Source organism: Lathyrus oleraceus, chromosome 5, assembly GCF_024323335.1.
Source record: "Lathyrus oleraceus cultivar Zhongwan6 chromosome 5, CAAS_Psat_ZW6_1.0, whole genome shotgun sequence".
Lineage (NCBI taxonomy): Eukaryota > Viridiplantae > Streptophyta > Magnoliopsida > Fabales > Fabaceae > Lathyrus > Lathyrus oleraceus.
Window position 1 is genome coordinate 641,285,304 of NC_066583.1, and position 20,937 is coordinate 641,306,240.

General features: G+C 33.5%; 1 protein-coding gene across 1 annotated transcript; it reads left to right on the plus strand.

Moving 5' to 3' along the window:
- The first annotated feature begins 3,007 nt into the window (after positions 1-3,007).
- LOC127087539 (uncharacterized) lies at positions 3,008-7,729 on the plus strand. Its single transcript, XM_051028429.1, has 7 exons — positions 3,008-3,686; positions 4,370-4,677; positions 4,860-5,597; positions 5,685-5,813; positions 6,340-6,543; positions 6,878-7,078; positions 7,295-7,729. The coding sequence occupies exons 1-7, from the start codon at positions 3,422-3,424 to the stop codon at positions 7,415-7,417; spliced, it is 1,968 nt and encodes a 655-aa protein (XP_050884386.1). The 5' UTR covers positions 3,008-3,421; the 3' UTR covers positions 7,418-7,729.
- Positions 7,730-20,937: the final 13,208 nt, after the last annotated feature.

Below are 20,937 nucleotides of genomic sequence, written 5' to 3' on the forward strand. Positions count from 1 at the left end.
CATGAGAAAACTAAACCTCTTCCTTTCCTTTTGTCCTCGATTCCTTGGGCAATTTACAATCTCTTGCATAATGACAAAGTCTTTGATAATTGTAGCACTACACCTCATTCATGTCAGCTTTCTTCATTGGATTCCTATTGTACATGCCTTTCTTGTCTGAATCAGTGTGATTCTTTGAATTCTTCCTCGAATTCTAATAATTAACAAGATTCTTTCTTTGCTTCGCCTTTTCTTTTCCAGACTTCTTGATGAATCTTGCTTGCAATGCCTGTTCAACCACCTTCTCCCTTTCCGAGCTCCTTTGCTTCAATCTCATCTCATGAGCTTCTAATGAAGCTTGAAGTTCTTCCAACTTCATCTCAGTTAGGTTCTTGGACTCTTCAATAGACACGACAATGTAATCAAAACATGGAGTCAAAGATCTCAATACTTTCTTAATCTTCTACTGGTAATTGATTGATTGACCACACACATTCGTCTATTTTGTTAGCAACACCATGCACGAAAAGATATCTAAAACTGATTCGTCATCTTTCTTTTGAGTCATCTCAAATTGTTTCTTCAAAGTCTGCAACTTCACTCTCTTGAGTTTCTCATCACCACCATACAATTTCTTCAATTTACCACAAGCTTTTTTCGCCGATTCTTCTTTTATATTTTTCTCAAAGATATTTGGATCCACACACTGGAAAATCAAGAAGAGAGCTTCTTCATCTTTCTTCATCTGCTCCTTGTTCACAGTCTTCTTTAAATCACTCGCGTTTGTCTCAAATGGTGAGTCTCCTTCTTGCACAATTTCCCCAACATCTTGAAATCTAAAGATCACATTCATTTGTTCAATCCACCTCCCATAATTTCCATCTTTGAAAATCGATAGATTTACAGGAAATTGTGTTAATGTTGTGCTGTTGTTTTCCATTACTAACTTAATCACAACCGGAATCGTTGATACCAATTTGTTGAAACAAACATTATTATTGCGTTAAGAAAGAAGAAAATGAATGAAAATAAATTTTGACTAAAAATGAGTGATGATTGATTATTCATAAGAGTATTTAATCACAAAGCTAACAACTAACTAATTTGTGCAACAAATATTTTCGGTCGAAATCCACATTTCAAATGAAATCATCCATTTGACGAATTCACGTATATGTCGAACTCGAAATTTTACTTAAAAAAAATCCACAACGATTTCACATCAAAACAGAACTCGACTTTTCATCTATCACAACTAATTATTTTTTTTTGAAATAGAAATAACATCCACAACCTCTCAATCAAAACAGACTTATATAAATAACATCCCCAACCTCTCAATCAAAACAGAGTTAGGCGAAGGCATACAAATTTCTCATTCATCCAATCATTTAAAAGAAACTATTAAAATCTGTAAGGCGAATCTGAATGAAATTTTTACTGTTCCACACCGCAATTAAACACTTGATTATAAAATATTGTTACTTAATATAATATCGACAGACATACCTACCAAAGCAATTCAATTTTCGGCTTAAAACACAGCTCTTGGAATCCTCGTAATCTATGTAGTATAATAAATACAACTCAAAGTTAAATATAGTATTCAGATTCCATAAAATGACACCGAGGAGTCAATGACTAAATTTTTTGGTACTACAAAATTCTTCTCCTTTGCTATAAACAACATTAAACCATTTCATATTAAACTACACTATTTATGAGACAATGTAACTTCTTCCGACCATTTCTTTTAAACCTCTATTTTTCTTTTTATCCTTTAGATAAATTTATATTGTTTTTTTTTCAATCTTTATTTATGATTAAAATCTAAATAAGAAAATGTTATCTTAGAAATTATATATTAATTTTATAAAAATATAAAATTAATTTTTAATTATTTTTCCAATATAAATTCTTTATAAATGAATTTTTTAACTTGTATTCAAGAGATATAAATTAGCATTACCGACAAACAAACAACAATAAAAAATCACATGTATATATAAATACATCTTATGAAAATAAAAATATTTTTATTTAATTTTTATTTTAAAATATCATCTATAAATAAATGACACAATACGCCAACAGTAGTATAGTGTAAAACATTTTACAATATATTAATTTTTTTTAATAGATTTTTTTAGGATTTATATATTTTTATACATATTTTAAAATGTTCTTAAAGATAATATATTCTTCCTTTGTTTTTTATTTTTATTTTTTAAAAACTATTTCTATTTTATTTAGCAGTGTATATATAGTTCATAGATTCGCCACTAAGCGTGATAACAAAACATGTTTTTATTATTGTAAGATTTTGTTGGTACTTATTATTATTACTAAACTAATTAATTACAAGATTACTAATTACTTAATATAACCTTATAAAAAAGAATAAAATAAAAAGCAAGACTGTATGAAAAAAAAACATACCGACACATAGTGTAAACTAATGAATGACCTGTATTTCGGTAAATTATATTAGCTTTTATTTTAAAATAATGATATAATGAAAAATTTAAAAAAAATTAATTGGAGGTGTGTAATATTATTTTGTACTAATAATGTACTAACTTTAAATTCATAAAAACAAACAACAAATAGAAAAATAGAAAACCGTGTGTATAAAATATAAATACATTTTATTAAAAAACTATTATTTTAATAGATTTTTAGGATTCATATATTTCTGTTTAGTTGACTGAAATCATTTATATATTTCTTTTTTTTTTTTTACAAATATGACTACTTAAGTAACATATTAAATTTTTTATACCATATTTTAAATATTTTTCCTTATTTTATTTCTATTTATTTTTATAAAACCATTTCTATTTTCTTTACTAGTGTGTATATATTTATATATTTTTAAAAATTCAGCCTAAGCCTGATAAAAGAAATACTATGTTTTTATTATTGTAAGATTATTTTTAGTTCTTATAGCGAAGGTTAATAATTTATTAGAAGATTAGTTACTTAAAATAAACCGAATAAAAAAGAATAAAATAAAATGAAGTAGTGTATGAAAACAAAAAGGTTAGAAGGCGAAAGAAACAGAAAGAAAGAGGTTAGAGAAAGAGAAAGGCAAAGAGCATTTCAAAACTTCAAACTCTCACAATTTTTCACAGAGAGAGGGCTTTTCAACGTTCAACCCTCTCTTTGTTTTCTACGTTCGTTCACACTGAAACCCTAGCGTCGTCGTTCTCACCTAGTTCCGGCAATCATTCCGGCAATACTAATACACCGCCGCCGCCGGTCGGGAATAGATGAGTCCCCGTCAGAGAACACTCTGTACTATCAATTTAGCTAAGCTAGGGTTTCAGTTCCTTAACGATTTCAGAGATCTCTCAACTAATTAACCGATTTTTTTTTAAATTAAGCATCGTAACTGCCGCCGAACGTGGAAACCGTTACGGTTAACGGATCGTTATTTGTGATGGCGAGGGGAGGACAGTGTTTCGAGAAGCTTCGGAGGTGTGTTCGGACGGTTTTTTTCGTGGCGGCATTGGTGGTGTCGCTACTGGTTACGTCGTTGCCGGTGGTTGTGGCGGTTCTTGATGTGGTTGTTCCTTGCGTTTTGATTTCGAGGTTTACGTGTGTTGGATGCTACAGTTTCAAAGAGCATTTGATTCGATACTCTTTTAAGAGTTCCTTGACGGATATTCCTCTCGTTTCCATTATAAGATCCTTCATCATTATCTGTATGATCCTTTTTTCTCGTTCTCTCTATAATCACTTTTTTTTTGGCTTCATTTAACTTACATTTGATGTGATGCGATGACTATTGTGAATTTTTTACCCTCCCGTTGTTGGTTTTTGAAGGAATTTTCAACTGTGCTCCGAATTTTACTATATCAGCTAGAACAAGTAATTTGCTTGAGGTTCTAGATGCATAATTTCTCCATGGAGTCATTTGTTGTTTTGTTTATTTTGTTATACTGCACTGTGTTTGAAAACAAAGATAAAAAACTTGTAATGATTCATCTATTGTGTTTCATGTAATATGAAACTGATGTTCTGTTGGTGTACATGGAATTATGAAGTTGAAGTTCATCAGGAATTAAAGGGATGTTTATCTAATACTTATTTTTGTATGTGTGTGTGTGTGTTTGTTTTCTTCAAAATAAAAAGTAATTAGATTAGTATATTGAGTTAATCTGAAGTATTAGTAGTGTTCTGTCTCCTTTCTCGCACTGTTTGGACAGAATTTGGTTATTATTATTAATTATTACAGAATGAGTTCTACTTTTCTCGATTTGTATTCTGTATAACACATCTTTACAAGGAGTAGTAGTGAATAGTCTATGTTTTTTAGTAATAGATGTAGTTTTCATATCTAGAAGATTGGTTTTCTTACTGGGATTTTATTTTGAAATGAATGCAGGTGTTTATTCAATTTGTGATGGTCCTGCTCTTTCACATGGTCCTTATCTTGGAACAGTGACTCTGTCTTCCTTTGTTTCAATTGTCGTCCTTTCAGTCAAAGCTTGTGTTTTCACTGTTAATTCTCAGATTGAAGAGGAAGCTTCTGTATCCATTGCAAGGAAGATACTCCGTTTGAAAAAGTCATGGGGAATGCCTGTCTTATTTCTCTCGTCAGTTGTGTTTGCCCTCGGCCATAGCGTGGTTGCTTACAGGACCAGCTGCAGAGCAAGGAGAAAGCTCATGTTTCATCGAGTTGACCCGGAAGCTGTAAGTTTGGGATTTTAAATTTTGTTCTTTTTACTTCTTTGGACTTCAGTGGTTGTAGTTTTATGCTCTAGGTTGAGAGAAATTTTCTGAGTTCACAAAGCTTCTATCAATCTATAGTATTTAATTTGATGACTCATATGTAAAAATGACTTACTTATATTTATTTCTGGCTAATTAAGCAGGTCCTTTCGTGCAAAAGTGTTTTCTCTAGCTATCAGAAAGCCCCACGCTCACCTATTCCTTCTGGGGGGAGAACCCCAAAAAGTGACAGTGAAATGAAGCGGAGACCCTTTGGAGCAGCTCGTGATGAAGAAGTATCAGTTAGATTACTTGCAGACTCTGACAGCTTATTCATCACCTCCCAAGGTCTTACTCTCCACTACAAGCTAAGCCTGCCTAGGTCACCTCCTTCACTTAGCTTGTCCTCATCATCCTTTGTTGAATCCAGCTCTGTTTGTTTCACTTCACCGATGTCTGCGGGACTATCAAAATTTAATAGGCAATTGCCGTACGTGTCTTCCAAAATCCAGCGACCACTCTACAGGACATATAGCAATCAATTACACGACCCGTCTTCTTTATATGCTCCTCTTTTAGATGGTCCAGTAACGTCTCCTCTTCTCTCAGAAGATGTCCCTGTTTTTCATCTAGATGAAATTCGTGAAGGTGATGAAACAGTTAAATCAGATATCATGTCTTTGGATAAAAAAGCAGAGGGCATGAGTCAAATGGGTATTGTTCTAATACATGGTTTTGGTGGAGGAGTCTTCTCTTGGCGGCACGTAATGAATTCTCTCGCTCGGCAGAGTAATTGCTCGGTTGCTGCATTTGATAGGCCTGGTTGGGGATTGACTTCAAGGCTGAGACGGGAGGACTGGGAGAAAACAGAACTGCCTAATCCTTATAAACTTGAAAATCAGGTGATTACTATTTATCTTTAGAATTAGTTGTTTTAGAATACATTTTGCTGTCCAAAAATCCACTTCTAATGGATCTATATTTTTCAGGTTGACCTGCTCTTGTCTTTCTGTTCGGAGATTGGATTTTCTTCAGTTGTGCTAGTTGGTCATGATGATGGAGGGCTGCTTGCTTTGATGGCTGCACAAAGAGTTCAAAGGTCAATGAATTCTTTCAATGTGAGTATTTTTTTTCCTGCTTTCTCATGTTAAGTAGATAATAACTTAATCAATTTGATTAGCTGCATGCGGCAACCTGAGTTTTATTAGTGAAGTGGGCCTAATGGATTAAAGAAGTTAGTTGGTGTCTATTGTGATAGCAAAGGTGCTTTACATTTCTATCCAGATAACCGTACGAGTTGAGAAGTTACGCAATAGTGCAATATGGTTTTAAGATTTCACGATTTATTGTTGTCATTGTATTAGGTGTGATTACAGTGGCTTGATAGAGGCTACTTAATGTTGATAAAAGGTTATTGTAATATTGAGATTAGCACGCATATTTATATATTGCATAATTGTTAATTGCTTACTATGCAACATAATAATCATGAGTTATGACAACAAAAAACAGGATTTACATGGCAATGGATAAATACTTAACATTTAAGTAACTTGGTATTTAGTTATTAGTGCTTATATGAATATTTGTGGTTTGTGGCCAACGTGCATTTTATTAAGTTATTGGGTCTTTTTTGTCATTCAGGTTACAGTGAAAGGGGTTGTATTGGTAAATGTTAGCTTGTCTAGGGAAGTAGTTCCTTCATTTGCCAGAATCCTTCTGCACACCTCACTTGGAAAGAAGCATTTGGTTCGGCCATTGCTAAGAACAGAAATCACTCAAGTAATCAATCGGCGTTCATGGTATGATGCTACCAAACTGACAACGGAAGTTTTGAGTCTTTATAAGGTATGTATATGATTGCAGAGATGATAAATTGCATGGAATGGAAAATTATCACTTAACCCATAGTTAAATGCGATATAATGAACTCTCACAAACTTAAATTGCTTCAGAATTTTTTTGGTTTATACTTCGTTCAGATAGTTTGACATACTGAATATGATTTTTATTTGTTTGACATATTTACCGTTATACGTTTATTGGAGTAATTTTAAATTGATATTTCTATCGCTTCTTAGTTTCTTCTGGATGTTTGCTCCCTCATGCTTTTGTTGAGCATCACTTGGAAGTAAATGTTATTGATCTGTGTTACCCATGACTTTTCTTGTGGGTTTTGTAGGCTCCACTATACGTAGAAGGATGGGATGAAGCAGTTCATGAAATTGGCAAATTGTCATCTGAAAACATCCTTTCTGCAAAAAATGCAGAATCATTGCTACACGATGTAAAGGATATTTCATTGTTGGTCATAGCTGGTGCAGAAGATTCACTAGTTTCTCTGAAATCTTGTCAAACGATGGCGTCAAAATTTGTGAATTCTGTAAGTATCAATGTCCAAATTTATTTTATCCGTTTTCCACAATGTCCTGTGAAGTTAGTGTGTGGGTGTGTGCTTGGTAATAGTGGAAACTGCAAGGTAGAAACTGAATCACACTCTAGAATCCAACTCCTTCATTTTTCTGAAATTTCTCTACCATTTTTAATGCTACATGGTTACTTTTTAGAGTTTTCTAATACTTATCCATTCAAAATGCAGAGACTGGTTGCAATCTCAGGATGTGGCCATCTACCCCATGAAGAATGTCCTAAAGCGTTGCTTGCTGCAGTATTACCCTTCATCGGTAAACTATGCTCTGTATATAACTCGGATAGTCAGTAGGTCATCTTTTTCCAACTTCATACATAGATCAATCCATTGTAGGGTGCTTTTCCTTTCTCCGATCATTCTCTGGATTTCCTCTTTCCTTTCTTTGCTTTGTATGCAATTTTACTTCAAGAGAAAGATCAAAGCATCACCTCTTTTCTTGGGTATTTTGATGTGCCAGTTTTTTAAAACCTTTTATCTCTTTTAGATGTCAATAGTTGAGCACTGCTTGTCGCTTCCCACTAAAAGAAAATGGGAAGTAGATGTCATAAGTTGTAAATTTATCATGAGATTGATGATGAATATAATTTGGGAGGGTTGTTTCTAGCTAATGGTCCTTCAATAAATATATGGTAATGAATTTATATCAATTTTTGAAATGATTAGGTGGGAATTGGAACTTGAAAGGAAGGATAAATATTTCAATTTCAAGTCTAAATCTTTCTTTTTTTCAAATTAAAGAAACAAAATAAGAACTTATGGTCAAATTTGATGTCTTAGTTTTTTCTTTCTTTCAAAATTTCAATCCAAATAATATATGTATCGTATCTTACCTTAATAATAATAATAATGATGATGATGATTTCAGCTGAGAAAAATATAATAGTAACGTGCACTTTTTTAACCACAAAATTGACAATTGACTAATATTTTTGTCGTTTCTATATAAAATAGGAGTAATCGACAATGCATGTTGTTTAATTATAAACTTAAACAGAAAAAGAAAGTATTTTTCACATGCAGTAGTGCTGTTGACTTAAAGTAAAGGTTATATCGATATGAAAGACATTTCTTATTGTTTCATTGTATAAATATCCAAATACTAAGCGACACTTTTAAACATGTTAGTGTTTATACATTTGTCAAAATATAGAGAATGACTAGTATATAAGCTAGTGGTGGCTAAGCTGGAATTCGTTTTCCTTACCGCTGTCTTGCTTTCGACAAGGGATTCCTTGACTGTGATGCTTCGGTGTTGCTTGTCTTGCTTTCTGTTTTGGCAACAATATGTCTGCAGATTCTGTGCTCTGTGCTTGTCGACACTAGTAGGGTCATTGTTCGGTGGTTAGGTGCTAGAAGCTTTTTCTAGTGCATAGGTGTATTATTTTACTGGTTTTAACACGCAGCGTTTTGTATTTTTTCCCCTCATCTGCTTCAGAATTCTGTTTTTTCATCTTAGACACATCTTGCATGACTTCTTCGCTTAATTCTAGCATAATACATTGTGGGCCATATACTTTAAAAATGGTTGAAACTTCAATAACAACATTGTTTCTTGGAAGTACTCTTTAATAGGGGTGGAAAATTTGAATAGTTCGATTGAAACCGACCGATCCATTGTCTTAATTTGGATGGTATATGATTGCTTCGGTCGGGCTTGGATCCGACAGATCCGTTGTCTTTGTTTGGATAATATATGGTTGTTCCAGTCGGGCTTGAATGATTATTTTGGATTGAAAACTAAACTGAAAGAACTTAATTAATAGATATTTTATTTATTTTTATTACTATATGGTTGACTCACAATAAAAATAAAATTTATAATATTGTTAGATATTATCATTTTTATAATTTAAAAAATATGATAATGCACAAATTAACAAATTAATGTTAAATGATATTGACAATATTATCGAAATAATAATTCTTTTTCAATAATAACAAGATAGTTCTTTAGAGTATTCTAAAATTTTAATACTTTTTTTATAAAAATAGAAAGTAAATGTTTGTGTATTTTATAAAAATGAGTCATTTTAATAAGTTTACTTTAATAGATATTAAATCGATTAATCGAATTAAATCATTAAATTGGTCTGATTTATCTGTCAATTTGAAATTAGATCATAAAATGAAATCGTGATTTGTATCAGATATAAGTTTTGAATTCAAAATTGACTGAAACCGGCCGATTGTCCAGCCCTCCTCGTTAATGGTCACTTTTATTTCTATCACTTAGATAACAATTTACATATTGATTAAAAGAAGGAAAATGCTAACGAGTGCCCATTGAATATTGGTTAAGAGATTAAAAAGATAAGTTGGATATTTTTAAGAGATTAAAAATATATTTTTTTTCTAAAAATATGTGTATTCAATGGATTAAAAATATATATAATTAACTGTTTTAAAAAATTTGTGTGTATTTAATAAACTAAACATATAATATTTTTTCTATTTATAATTCTTAATCAGTGCCCTGGAACACTGGTTAGCTTGATCCAAGAATAAAATTATTTATATCCATATTACATTTTAAAGAATATAAGTCAATTACTTATCAAAATAAAAAATATATCATTTTCTATAGAATAAATATAAATGTGGTCCTATAAATAACTTAAAATTTAGTCTTAATCTATATAATTTTCTCTTTTTAATAATGGCTTTCATAAAAAAATTGTCTTTAATTTTATCTCTGTCATCTACTTCTTTTATCAGTTTTAGAAACTGACGCGATACATTATATCACTTAAAATCAATATCATATTTAACTAAAAAAATCGTGTTAGATTGCAGGTACAAACCTTGATATGTTAGTGTCCTGATGTGGTTTCCCATGTGTATTGTTTCTCTCATTCCCATGATTTGTTTTTAGTTTGCACTAAGATTATGTTTGGATTGATGGAACATGATGGAGCGGAGCAGAATGAAATGATATAAACTCATATCTCATTGTTTGATTTAATTAAAAATGGATGGAATGGAGCGGAACATGATAGAATCAATTCCATCCCCATTCCATCACTTTCCTTCACTTTTTATACCTTCCGATTTAGGTCGAATGAGAAAATTGCTCTATTCCATTATAAAATATCCAAATAATAGAATGACATATTTATTCAATTCTATTCCGCTCCATTCCATTACACTCCATTTCGTTCCATTCGTTTTAGCGTATTCAAACATAGTCTAAAAGAAATGCGATAAGTTAAACAAGTAAGGAAAACGGATTTTTTTTTGAAGAAAATTATATAAAATACATAAACCCCATTTTAATATGGTTTTCATCCATTTCTTCCACAAAAACCATGACCTGTTAGAAGACATTCCGAAAGGAAAATCACATATTTACTCAAACGTGTAACCAAACAAACATTAATCACCGAATTTCAATCCAAAACCAAAGATTGTATATTCTATTGGAAATTTAGATATTATAAGGTACACATTCAGTAAACTATCATAGAAAAGAGAGAAATTTGTATTTCATTATGAAATGCTATTTTTCAAAATAATATATTTTTTAATTTATATGAATGGCTTCTGAATATGCAATCAAATTGTTTTATTTATGTTAAATTTAGTAAGACAACAATTCATATATAATATATTAGATTTTAACTTTGTTATTTCTATCATCAAAATATATGATAATTTGTGTTTTTATCGTGTATCTTAATCATTGTCCATATGTATTAATCAAAATATATGAATTTCTAAAACGGTTGGTTGAGTATTTTAAAAAGCATGGTGAATATCATAAGGTTTCTAAAATCTTTCTTTTGCTAGGAGGTTATTGTTTTATAGAAGAAAGAAGGCAAGACCATTTTATTTTGAAGAGAAAATTTATTAGTCTTCATATTATTACTTTTAAAATCATTTGAAATTAGAATATTTAGTTTCGTGTTATTTATCTTTCTTTATACTTAGTATACATGACACTTATAAACATCACTTTTAATTTCAAATTCTTCTGCCAAAATCTTACAATTTGTTAGCATGAAGTGACATGTTTTATACCATTACAACTATTAAAATAAGCACATTCCTAGCTAATTTCATATTTGTAAAATTGCAGTTAATAGATTGAAATTCAATAAATGCGAGAAAAACACAAGAACAAAGTTAAGTTGTATTGATTTTTCTTTAATTTTTTCAGTTTTTGATTATGATTGATCTTAATTAGAGTAATTCAGAATCTGAATTCTTGTATATCTTTATCAGATTCTGAAACAAAATCTGACTCATATGTAAACAAATGATAGCAGCGGAATATAATTCAGAAGCAAATAAAGTAAAAACATAAGATACACAAGCAGTTATCTTGGTTCCTTTCATAATCAAATAATAGTCAATCCCCTTGCACTTCCAAGAGATTTCCATTATATCCAAATCTGATTACATATGCTCAAGCACACAAGCAAGAGACTTCCTTCGCTTATACACATAAGTCTGAGACTTCCTTGCTCAAGTCAAATGCTTAAGACTTCCTTGCTTTAGCACATAAGCTAAATACTTACTCAAGCCCACAAGCTCAAGACTTCAATTTCTCAAGCACACAAGCAAGAGACTTCTGACTCTATAACAAACTATTAAGAGATTTGGATAATAACTACATTTGATATACAATTAGAGGTGTAAACATAATACAACTTAGAAAGCCTCTAAGACTTAAGAACTTCTAAAATATACACAATGTTAAGATATTCTAAGTCTAATAAATTTGACAGAATAACTTCACTTTGAATGTCAATGTTCAGATTCTTGTGATGTGGTGTATTGCAGCATAGTGGTCTTCTTCTTCAAGTATGCAACTCCTTATATAGAGAAGAGAGAAAAAAGACATTGAAGACTTTCACCATAAAGTTGGTTAACCTTTGTACTTGATTATACATATCAAGTAAACGCCTTTCTGCAAGAGGAATGATCCGTTGAAGCTCAGACAACAAAGAGAGAGATATTTTCTTAAGTTTTCACGTGATAAACAAGGTTCTGAGTCTGTTAGAGTTGCCTTGGTAGAAGAGCTTTTGCTTTAGATGTTGACTTTCCTTTAGACTTCATTTTCAGAGGCTGATCACATCGGAGTCCTCTTCTTGCCTTATGAAGCTTCAGAGTCTGGGTCACTAGAGGTTGACTTTCTTCAGAGTTGACTTCTTCAGAGTCTAGATCTCCATCAGAGGCAAAGTCTTCATAAGTGATATTCAAAGCCAGAGTCTGATCTTCAGATTCAGATTCCTCAAGCATCTTTTCATCTGATTTTAATGATATAATCCTGCATACTTGAACAAATGTTAGAATATCCAATTGTTCTTTAAATACTTTATTATCATCAAAATTCAAGGGACATGTTATTAACCAATTTTGCTCTAACAATCTCCCACTTTTTAATGATGTCAAACAATACTATTTAAGAATAATGGTAGTTGATTTAATTAACTAGTTGGCTTCAATATCAGAGGTTTCTAAGCTTCCTTTGAGTCTGGTAGTCCAGAGGGTGAGGTTTGTAAGCTCCCCTAGGTCATATCCAAGTTAATTAAATTACTTTAATTAACATGTTAACTTCAGAGTCTGAGATTTGTAAGCTCCCCCTAAGTATGATAGTCCAAAGAGTAAGGTTTAAAAGCCCTTTCTAAGTCGTATCCATGTTAATTAAATTCCTTTATCATATTCTTTAGAAATTATATTAAGAAGCAGTAGAATAATCATCAAATTCAGGTGCTTAAATACTCTTTATCTCTCCCCCTTTTATCATCAACAAAAAGATAAATAAAATCATAAAAAAGATACTAAAGAAATGTTTTTCATTAACAAAAAAAATCAAGAAAAAGTTCAGAAAAGATAAAACAAAGGGTAACTAAATTCTAGAGCCTAAGGTTTCTTCAGAAGCTCCCAAACTGCTTTTGTATCAGCACCCATAGTATCTTGTATGGAATTCATAACCTTCATCCTATCATCCATCTTTTTTTGCTTGATAGCCATGACTTCTTTATTTGCATCAACAAAGGCCAACTTTGCTTCCATAATCTTTTGTCTCTGGCTGATAGAGGCAACAGATTCTGAAAATACGTACTTCAGATTCTGAAAAACTAATACCACATAAGTTGTAAGAGAATCTCATTTAGCAGCATAAGTTGATGGGTCCAAAGTTGTGGCTCTCTCAACAACCAGATTCTACACTTTATCAAAGAAAACAATTTTGATTTCTTCCATTTGGGCTTGGATATAGGGTGGAGGAAGTGGAATGTTTGTTTGAGGATAGCCAAATTGTGAGGGAATGGATGGGATTGTTGTGTCAGATTTTAACACAACATATGTTCTTTTGGGGGAGGAGGGATGTTAGTCAAATGGATGGTTCTCTTGGACATGTTGGTTAAGGTTAGTCCAAAGAAACTTGTTCAGTTTCAATATGAGGTTCAAAGGTAACTTGAACTTCAGATTGATTATGAACAAGACTAGGTTATGATTGAGGTGATGGTTGGTAAGTAGGTTGCGATGAGGTTTGAGGTGTAGGTTAGGGTTCTAATTAAGTTTCAGGTACGGGTTTAGGTGAAGGTTGAGTTTTTGGTGGAGATTCTGGTTCTGGTTGATTATGAGTTACATGTTCAGCTTCATTCTGAACAAATAAATTATTCTTTTCAGAAGTTGCATCAACTGAACATGCTTGGTCAGTTTGTAGTTGTTGTTGTGTGAAGGTTTAAAGAGAGATAGCTTGAATAGGTCTCATAAAAACATGTGAGAGAGTCACAATTTTGAGAGCAAGACGAGTAACTCGGTTTCTTCAACTTCTGATTCAGAGCCATAATAAGCTTTCCCACTAGAAACATATAGGGGGGTCAAGCATGGTGTTTAGAGGTGTTGGTTGTTCAGAATTAGAAAAGTATGTTAGTTATTTCTGATCATCCGTGGATTCACCAGTAGGATGTTCAGAATCAACTAAATTCATAACTTTTTCTAGAATCTAGATGATATGAGTTAGGTTATGAGACTCCACCACAAGTTCTGATTGTTGAACAGGTGATGAAGTGTGTTTTGGATATTGTTTTGGTAAAGGATTGGGTGAAGGTGTTGGTGATTTTTGGTTTAAGGTGGAATAATCAAAACAATCTTCAAAGATAGAGTTTAGATTATGACATGTCATATCAGTCTCCATAGCATCTAGAGTAGCTTGATTCTCTTCACCAACAACATCAGAAGCAAGATCGGTAACAGCTTCTGGAACAACTTCCTCTGGTACAACAAAAGCTTCAGCATCTGGGGTCCCCTCAGAACACTTCAACTCGACTATGATTTCAGTAGCTTGGACTTCAGCACTCTTCAGAACATCTCCTCCAACAATAACTTCTTCCAACTGATCATCAGAGGTTGCAGGTTGTTTTTCTGCGTGGTCCAATAGAGTAGAGACTAACATTTGAGCACCCTTGAAAATAGATCCTTCCACAACCTTCTGGGCTCTAGCACTTGTAACCCTTTTCCTCTAAACCAAATATACCCCAATTTCCACTTCTTCCTCTTCCTCTTCAACTTCAGCAGGAACAGTCATCTTCCTTAACTTATTCTTCCTTATAGGTTCATCAAATGTGATAGAAGAAGAATATACCTTATGAGGAGTTCTTCCACTTCTTGTTTTAGAGGGCATCAAGACAATGGATGCAACTACCTCTTCAACTTCTTTCTCAATCTTCTTCTGTTGCACAACCTTCTTCTTATGAGGCTTCTGAACTTCCTTCTGGTCCTCAGAAGCCACATGCTTTCTCTTCTTAGAGGGATTGTGCAAGTCAACTGGTTCATTTGGTAAGTCTTCATATCTTATAACCACACCAGCTTCTTTTCTTTCCATCTCAGTATATTCTAATTACATCAGGATTTTCATGCTTAGTAATGACGGTATAATCCTCAAGATAATCAGTTTTAGCACATCTAATTCTGAGAGGCTCTTTAGATACCACCATTTCACTCTTCTTTAGAAGCTTCATGTTGGCCAGAACAAAAGCAGGAAGAATGTTCCCATGGATCTCCTCCAGATCCTTATTATCATAAACATTTTTAAGGGCATTAATTAGACGACTCTGATAAAACAATTTAGATAGAAGTCTAACATATGATACATTTTTCTTATTATGCTTCTTGCTTTCCTTAATAGCCTCACAAAAATGATGGAATATGTAAGAAGGGAGATTTATTTTATCCTCATTGACCAAGTAAAAAGTGAAGTGTCTTTGATCCCATGAAATTTGATAAGTGTTGCCTTCTCTAGGGATCAGACTACCAATGAGAATTTTGAACAAAAGCTTGAAATTAGTCTTCATGTTCTTGACGTTTTCAAAGTCTGAAGAAGAACATGTATCTTCATAAAGCTCAAATAAACTTGTTTTAATGGCATCTACTTTAAGACTTCTTTATTTTGTGTTCAAAATGAACTTTCTAGTGTTTGTCACCCTCAAAAGCTTGGAAATAGTCCTCTGAGTGATGGTTACATCAACACCCATTATTGTTGGCCTAATCTCCACTTCTTCAAATTCCTTCGTACCTGTCGCACCTCGGAAAAAATGGGGATACGACTTCAAAGCGAAGCGCGATCGCACGCTCGCAATGATGGACTGAACAGAGTCGCCACCGAACTTTATTTATTCCTAAAAAGGAAAGGGGAAATATCGATAAAACCCAAGACAAAAGAAAGGATAAGATATGGTCATCGCAACCAATATCAGGGTTCGGGAGTCGATTACGCAAGGGGAAGGTATTAACACCCCTCACGTCCGTTGTACTCAACGGGAACCATTAGGTCAGTTGTGTGCATTAGTGTTAGTTAAAATATTAGGCTTTTCGAATTATTAGGTGGGAAAGAAAGAGTAAAAGAGAGGAAAATGTTTTTGGATTTTTGACGAAGGACTAAACCTAAGTTTTTTATTAGTGGGCCTGACAAGATTTACAAATCCTGCTCCTACGTATCTCAAAAGAGAAATCAAGGCTTACGTAGTTCTGGGTAGAAAAATGTTTGTTTGTTAGTCGATTTTAGCGAAAGCTATATTGTATTAATCGACGAAAACATTGTTTTACCCAAAACAGATGAGGAGTGGACGCATACCACACATCGAACGGATTTATAAATCTACATTCGGAAGAGCGTCATTTATCTCTACTCAACAATCGTGGCCGAAACATTGTTTTGTATCACTTAAGACAATATATCTTTCATTTATGAAAAAGGTTCTTTGATTAGTCGCACGGTGGCGAGAAAAGAGTTTGATTGGTTGGATGTATTTTGAGTGATGGCGAGAACTTGGATGAGCGAGATATACATCTCGAATCCTAGCCTCAGGAGTGCATGGTATACACCATGTTCCATTTCCATCTTATTTGCAAAGATGTTTAATAAAGATTAGGTATTTTAGAATTTGATTGAGAAAGGGTTTGACGAAACCGCATTAACAATTTTTAGACGATGGCGAGAGTTGAGATTGGCGAGGCATACGTCTCGAATCTTAACCTCAGGAGTGCATGGTATACACCATGTTCCATTTCCACCTTTATTGAAAGAGTCTTAAATAAGATTTAAGTATCTTAGATCTGATTGAGAAAAAAAAGTTTGACGAAACCACATTGACGATTTTAGATGATGGCGAGAGTTAAGATTGGCGAGGCATACGTCTCGAATCTTAACCTCAGGAGTGCATGGTATACACCATGTTCCATTTCCACCTTTGAAAAAGTGTTTAAGTAAGAATTAGTTATTTTGGTTTTTATTGTGAAAATGACTTGACCTAGATCAAGTATTGATTGGGCGTTTGAGAAAGATGGATAAGTGTTTGAGAGAAAACAAAGTGGGTAAATTTGGATGATGGCGAGAGCTAGGATTGGCGAGATATACATATCGAATCCTAGTCTCAGGAGTGCGTGGTATACACCACGTTCCACTTCCATCTTTATTGAAAAGGTCTTGAATATGAATTAATATTTTTTGAGTTTTTATTAGAAAATGGCTTGACGTTGAATCAAGCATTTGATGAAAGTTTGAAAAAGATGGGATGGAATAGGATGGAGAAATGAGTTGGTTCGTTTATTGAGAAAGTACTCGACGTTGGATCGAGTCATATTTTTTTGTATTTTTGAAATTTGTTGATTTTAATCTTGTGTTAGTATCTAATTAAACAACCAAACAATAAAAGAAATAAAAAGTACAAAATTATTACACATTGGGGGAGTGGGGGTACATTTGTCAAATGGGGATTAGAAAGTCATGAAATAAATAAAATCGGGCCCAAACAAATAATGCATGAGTGTAAGTGCAAGAGAACCGGCTCATTGTAAGAAAGCCCAAGAGTAAGCTATGTGAGGTTGACGGCGATGCTTTAAAAAAAAGCAATCGACTTACAAGGGTGTGAAAAAGGGCTCGATATTGAATCGAGAAAAGTATGATTTTTATAATTTTAAAATGGTTTTGAATATATGATGAAATTAATAAAGAAGCATGGACATAAAAAAAACTATTAAAATAAACAAAATGCTAAAAGATAATAAAAAATGGAATGCTAAAAAGAAATGAAATACAAAAAAAGAAATACTAAAAAAGAAATACTAAAAAAGAAATACTAAAAAAGAAATACTAAAAAAGAAATACTAAAAAAGAAATACTAAAAAAGAAATACTAAAAAAGAAATACTAAAAAAAAAAAAAAACTAAAAAAACTATCTACGAGTATCGAACTCACTCCACCTAAGACTATGGAACTACCCCCTCTCCACTAGGCTACTTGGTGTTAGTTGTTATTTACAATGTCAACCAGGCTTTATAAATCAAAAGGATTAGAACAAAGAAATTTAAAGGAAATAAAACCAAAATAATAACAATAATAATAAATAAATAAAAGACTGTTAGGTTACCCCAAAAAATCCAGCCGCATGGCTGTTGGATTTTAGAGGTTGGGAATTTGAAAATATTATTAAACCAACAACATTAATAACCCCTGGGAATACTAAAAGGTCAGTTAAATTTTCAAAAAAACTTTAAGCACTTAAGGTAAATAATAATATATAAAAAAAAAATGAAAAAGAAGCTAGCTTCGTTGAACATAGCACTTCCCCTCCCAAAGCTCTCAATCTCGTTTCTCTCAGACTCCCAAACTCGTCCTCTCCATCACTCCCTCTCGTAAAAACTCTCTCAATCAAAAGCTCACACTAGCCTAAATCACTCGTCCTCAACCTTCCTAAACTCGCTCACCATCGCTCTTCTCTCGCGCTCTCAAAGTCTCTCTCTCGCCTTCATCGCTTACGCTCGTTAACCAGAGAGAGCAAATCCATGGTTAAAACAAAAGAGGGAGCTCACCTTCGGACTTTCGATAACGACGATAGCTCAGGTAACAATCGAAGCGTTTTTTCTCCTCCTCTGATTTTCGTCTCTTCTAAATAGGTTTGTTTTGAGTGATTTTTGATTTTAGGGTTTTTTTTCGATTGGCCGCCTCCTTCTCAATTTTTCGTTTTGAAAATTAGGGTTTTTTGCTAAGCTTCTGCCGTTAGCTCTCAAAAATTTTTCGTCCCCCTTCTACTGATCTCTGCTTTTCTATTTATTCTTGCACATTAGGGTTTCGAAAGATGCTCAAAGGTCCAATGGAGAAAGTTCCAGGATGGCTTTTGAATGCTCAGAATTGGAGTTTAGCCTGTTTGATGATGGATTTCGAAAAGGTAGCCTTACCGTAACCTTTCTCCTTGATTCTTGTCTTAATCCTATTTTGGGAAATTTCTTGAGTTTTACTGCTTGACAGTTACTTTGCTTTACTGTAGTGAACATTCGTCTGGGCTTCAACTCTGGAATACCTCAAGGTTGGTGTTTCAATTTTGCATTTTTGATTCAAATAAGCAGCTTCTTGTGGTTAACAGGTGTATTGGCAGTTATGGGATTGGGATTGTATTAATTTCATGACTGTGTTGTTGAAGCTTGCAGGAGAATTACAAAGCAAAGTAGTGACGACTGCATCATATCGTCGAGCAGTAACTGCAACGGCACCAACATACACGTCAAGAACAGGACCAACGCCAACATCAGAATGTCCTTTCATAAGGGTGGTGTGCAATTGCTCGAATTGTAACCGTTGTTCCCCGTCTTCAAGAATAGCGACACGGTTAGAGATAACCTTAAATGACTAAGAGCCATGAGGTCGAGTAAGTAAGCTTATTGGCATTCTCAGAGTTTGCTTTCGGTTTCTTCTTCCCCGAATCAAAATGCTGAATGTTTTCTCATCATCCATGTTCATTTCACTGCAGCTAGTGTTGCTGTTAGAGCCAACATTTTGGCTCGATCCCAACACTGTCGGTTCCAGGAAAATTTGGATTACCATTTTCTTTTATGCTTTCTGAGCCAACTCTCACCGGTTCATCTTCACTCATCTCCAAACCTGTGGCTCGGAAATGATATCAGGGATTGATTCAACAATAGGTACTGGACGAGGAAATTCCACAGGATGACAGCCGGTTCAAACAGCGGCAGGACCACACTTAGATATGACAGGGTTCAAATTACACTGCCATGTAAAATGATTGGCATGAAAGGCACTGCTGGTTTGAGAATCCAACTCCACAAGACATAACAACTGCCCATCTAGTGCCAGCAGTGAAGTTTGGTAAAAGTTTCCATTAAAACATTAATTATTACTTGATCATGATTTGGTTGATGCTGTTGTGATTTTGTTATGAATTCGTTACAGGATTCTTGCGTATCAAACTGAAACCATACAGCTGCTGGATGCAATTCGCCTGGCAGCAACTTGCATTGGATTCTGACCTTCATTCAGGCTATGCGCCATCGTTTGTTGCTGCTGCTGTAGTTTGCATATTCCGACACCGTTGCGCCGAATGGTACCAAACATGTCACAACATTTGCCATCGCATTCTGAAGCTCAACCTCGTCGGTTTCATCTGCATCAACTTTGGATTTTAGTAGCCGAGAGAGTGTCTCTTCTGCAGGAGTTGTAGCAGCTTTCTTTCCCGGTGACGTCTTCGTCGATGTCTTTGCAACCTTTGCAGGCTTTTGCCTTGGACTTTGGTTTCACAGGTGCCTTTGACTTGGCAGCGGGTTTGGGCTTGATAGCAGCAAATTTGGGCTTAGCGGCTGTCTTGGCCTTCACAGCCTTTGCCTTGGACTTTGGTTTCACAGGGTACATCACTCTCAATCCCGACAGTATCGGACTATGGAGAATAACAGCTCTCAATTGGGGTAAACGAGCAGCAATATCCAAAGTAGGACCACTCCCAACGGATTGACCATAAAGGATTATGTCTTCCTGCTTAGCACCAAAGTTCTCCTCAAGATACTTATATACAGTTTCGATGTCAGCATAAGTATAAGTCTCACTCGGCTTCCCTGATGACTGGATTAATGTGTTTATTATTGGATTTTGTTTTTTCTCTTCTTTTTTTTGGAATGAATTATTGGAATGTTATGAAATGAGTAGGTACTATTTGATTTGAAATGCACCATGGATGGATTTTGGATTTTGGATTTTAATTATAAAATGGATAATTGAGAAGTTGGTTTAAATATCTATTTAAATAATAATAACAAAATAGTAAAAACCAAATTAAAAATCAAATTAATTTATTATTCATTTAAAATTACTTGGATATCCACTCTAACATTCATTTGGAAATAAAAATCAATTAGAGTTTTAATCATTAGTAAAAATAAATAATTAAGATTAAATTGACAATTGGAATTAAACTTAATTTGAAATTAAAATCAAATTAAAAATAAAAAAGAGTCAAGATATTAAAATCCATTTTACGTTGATGAATGTATGCAAAAATGCAAAAAAAATAAAAGAA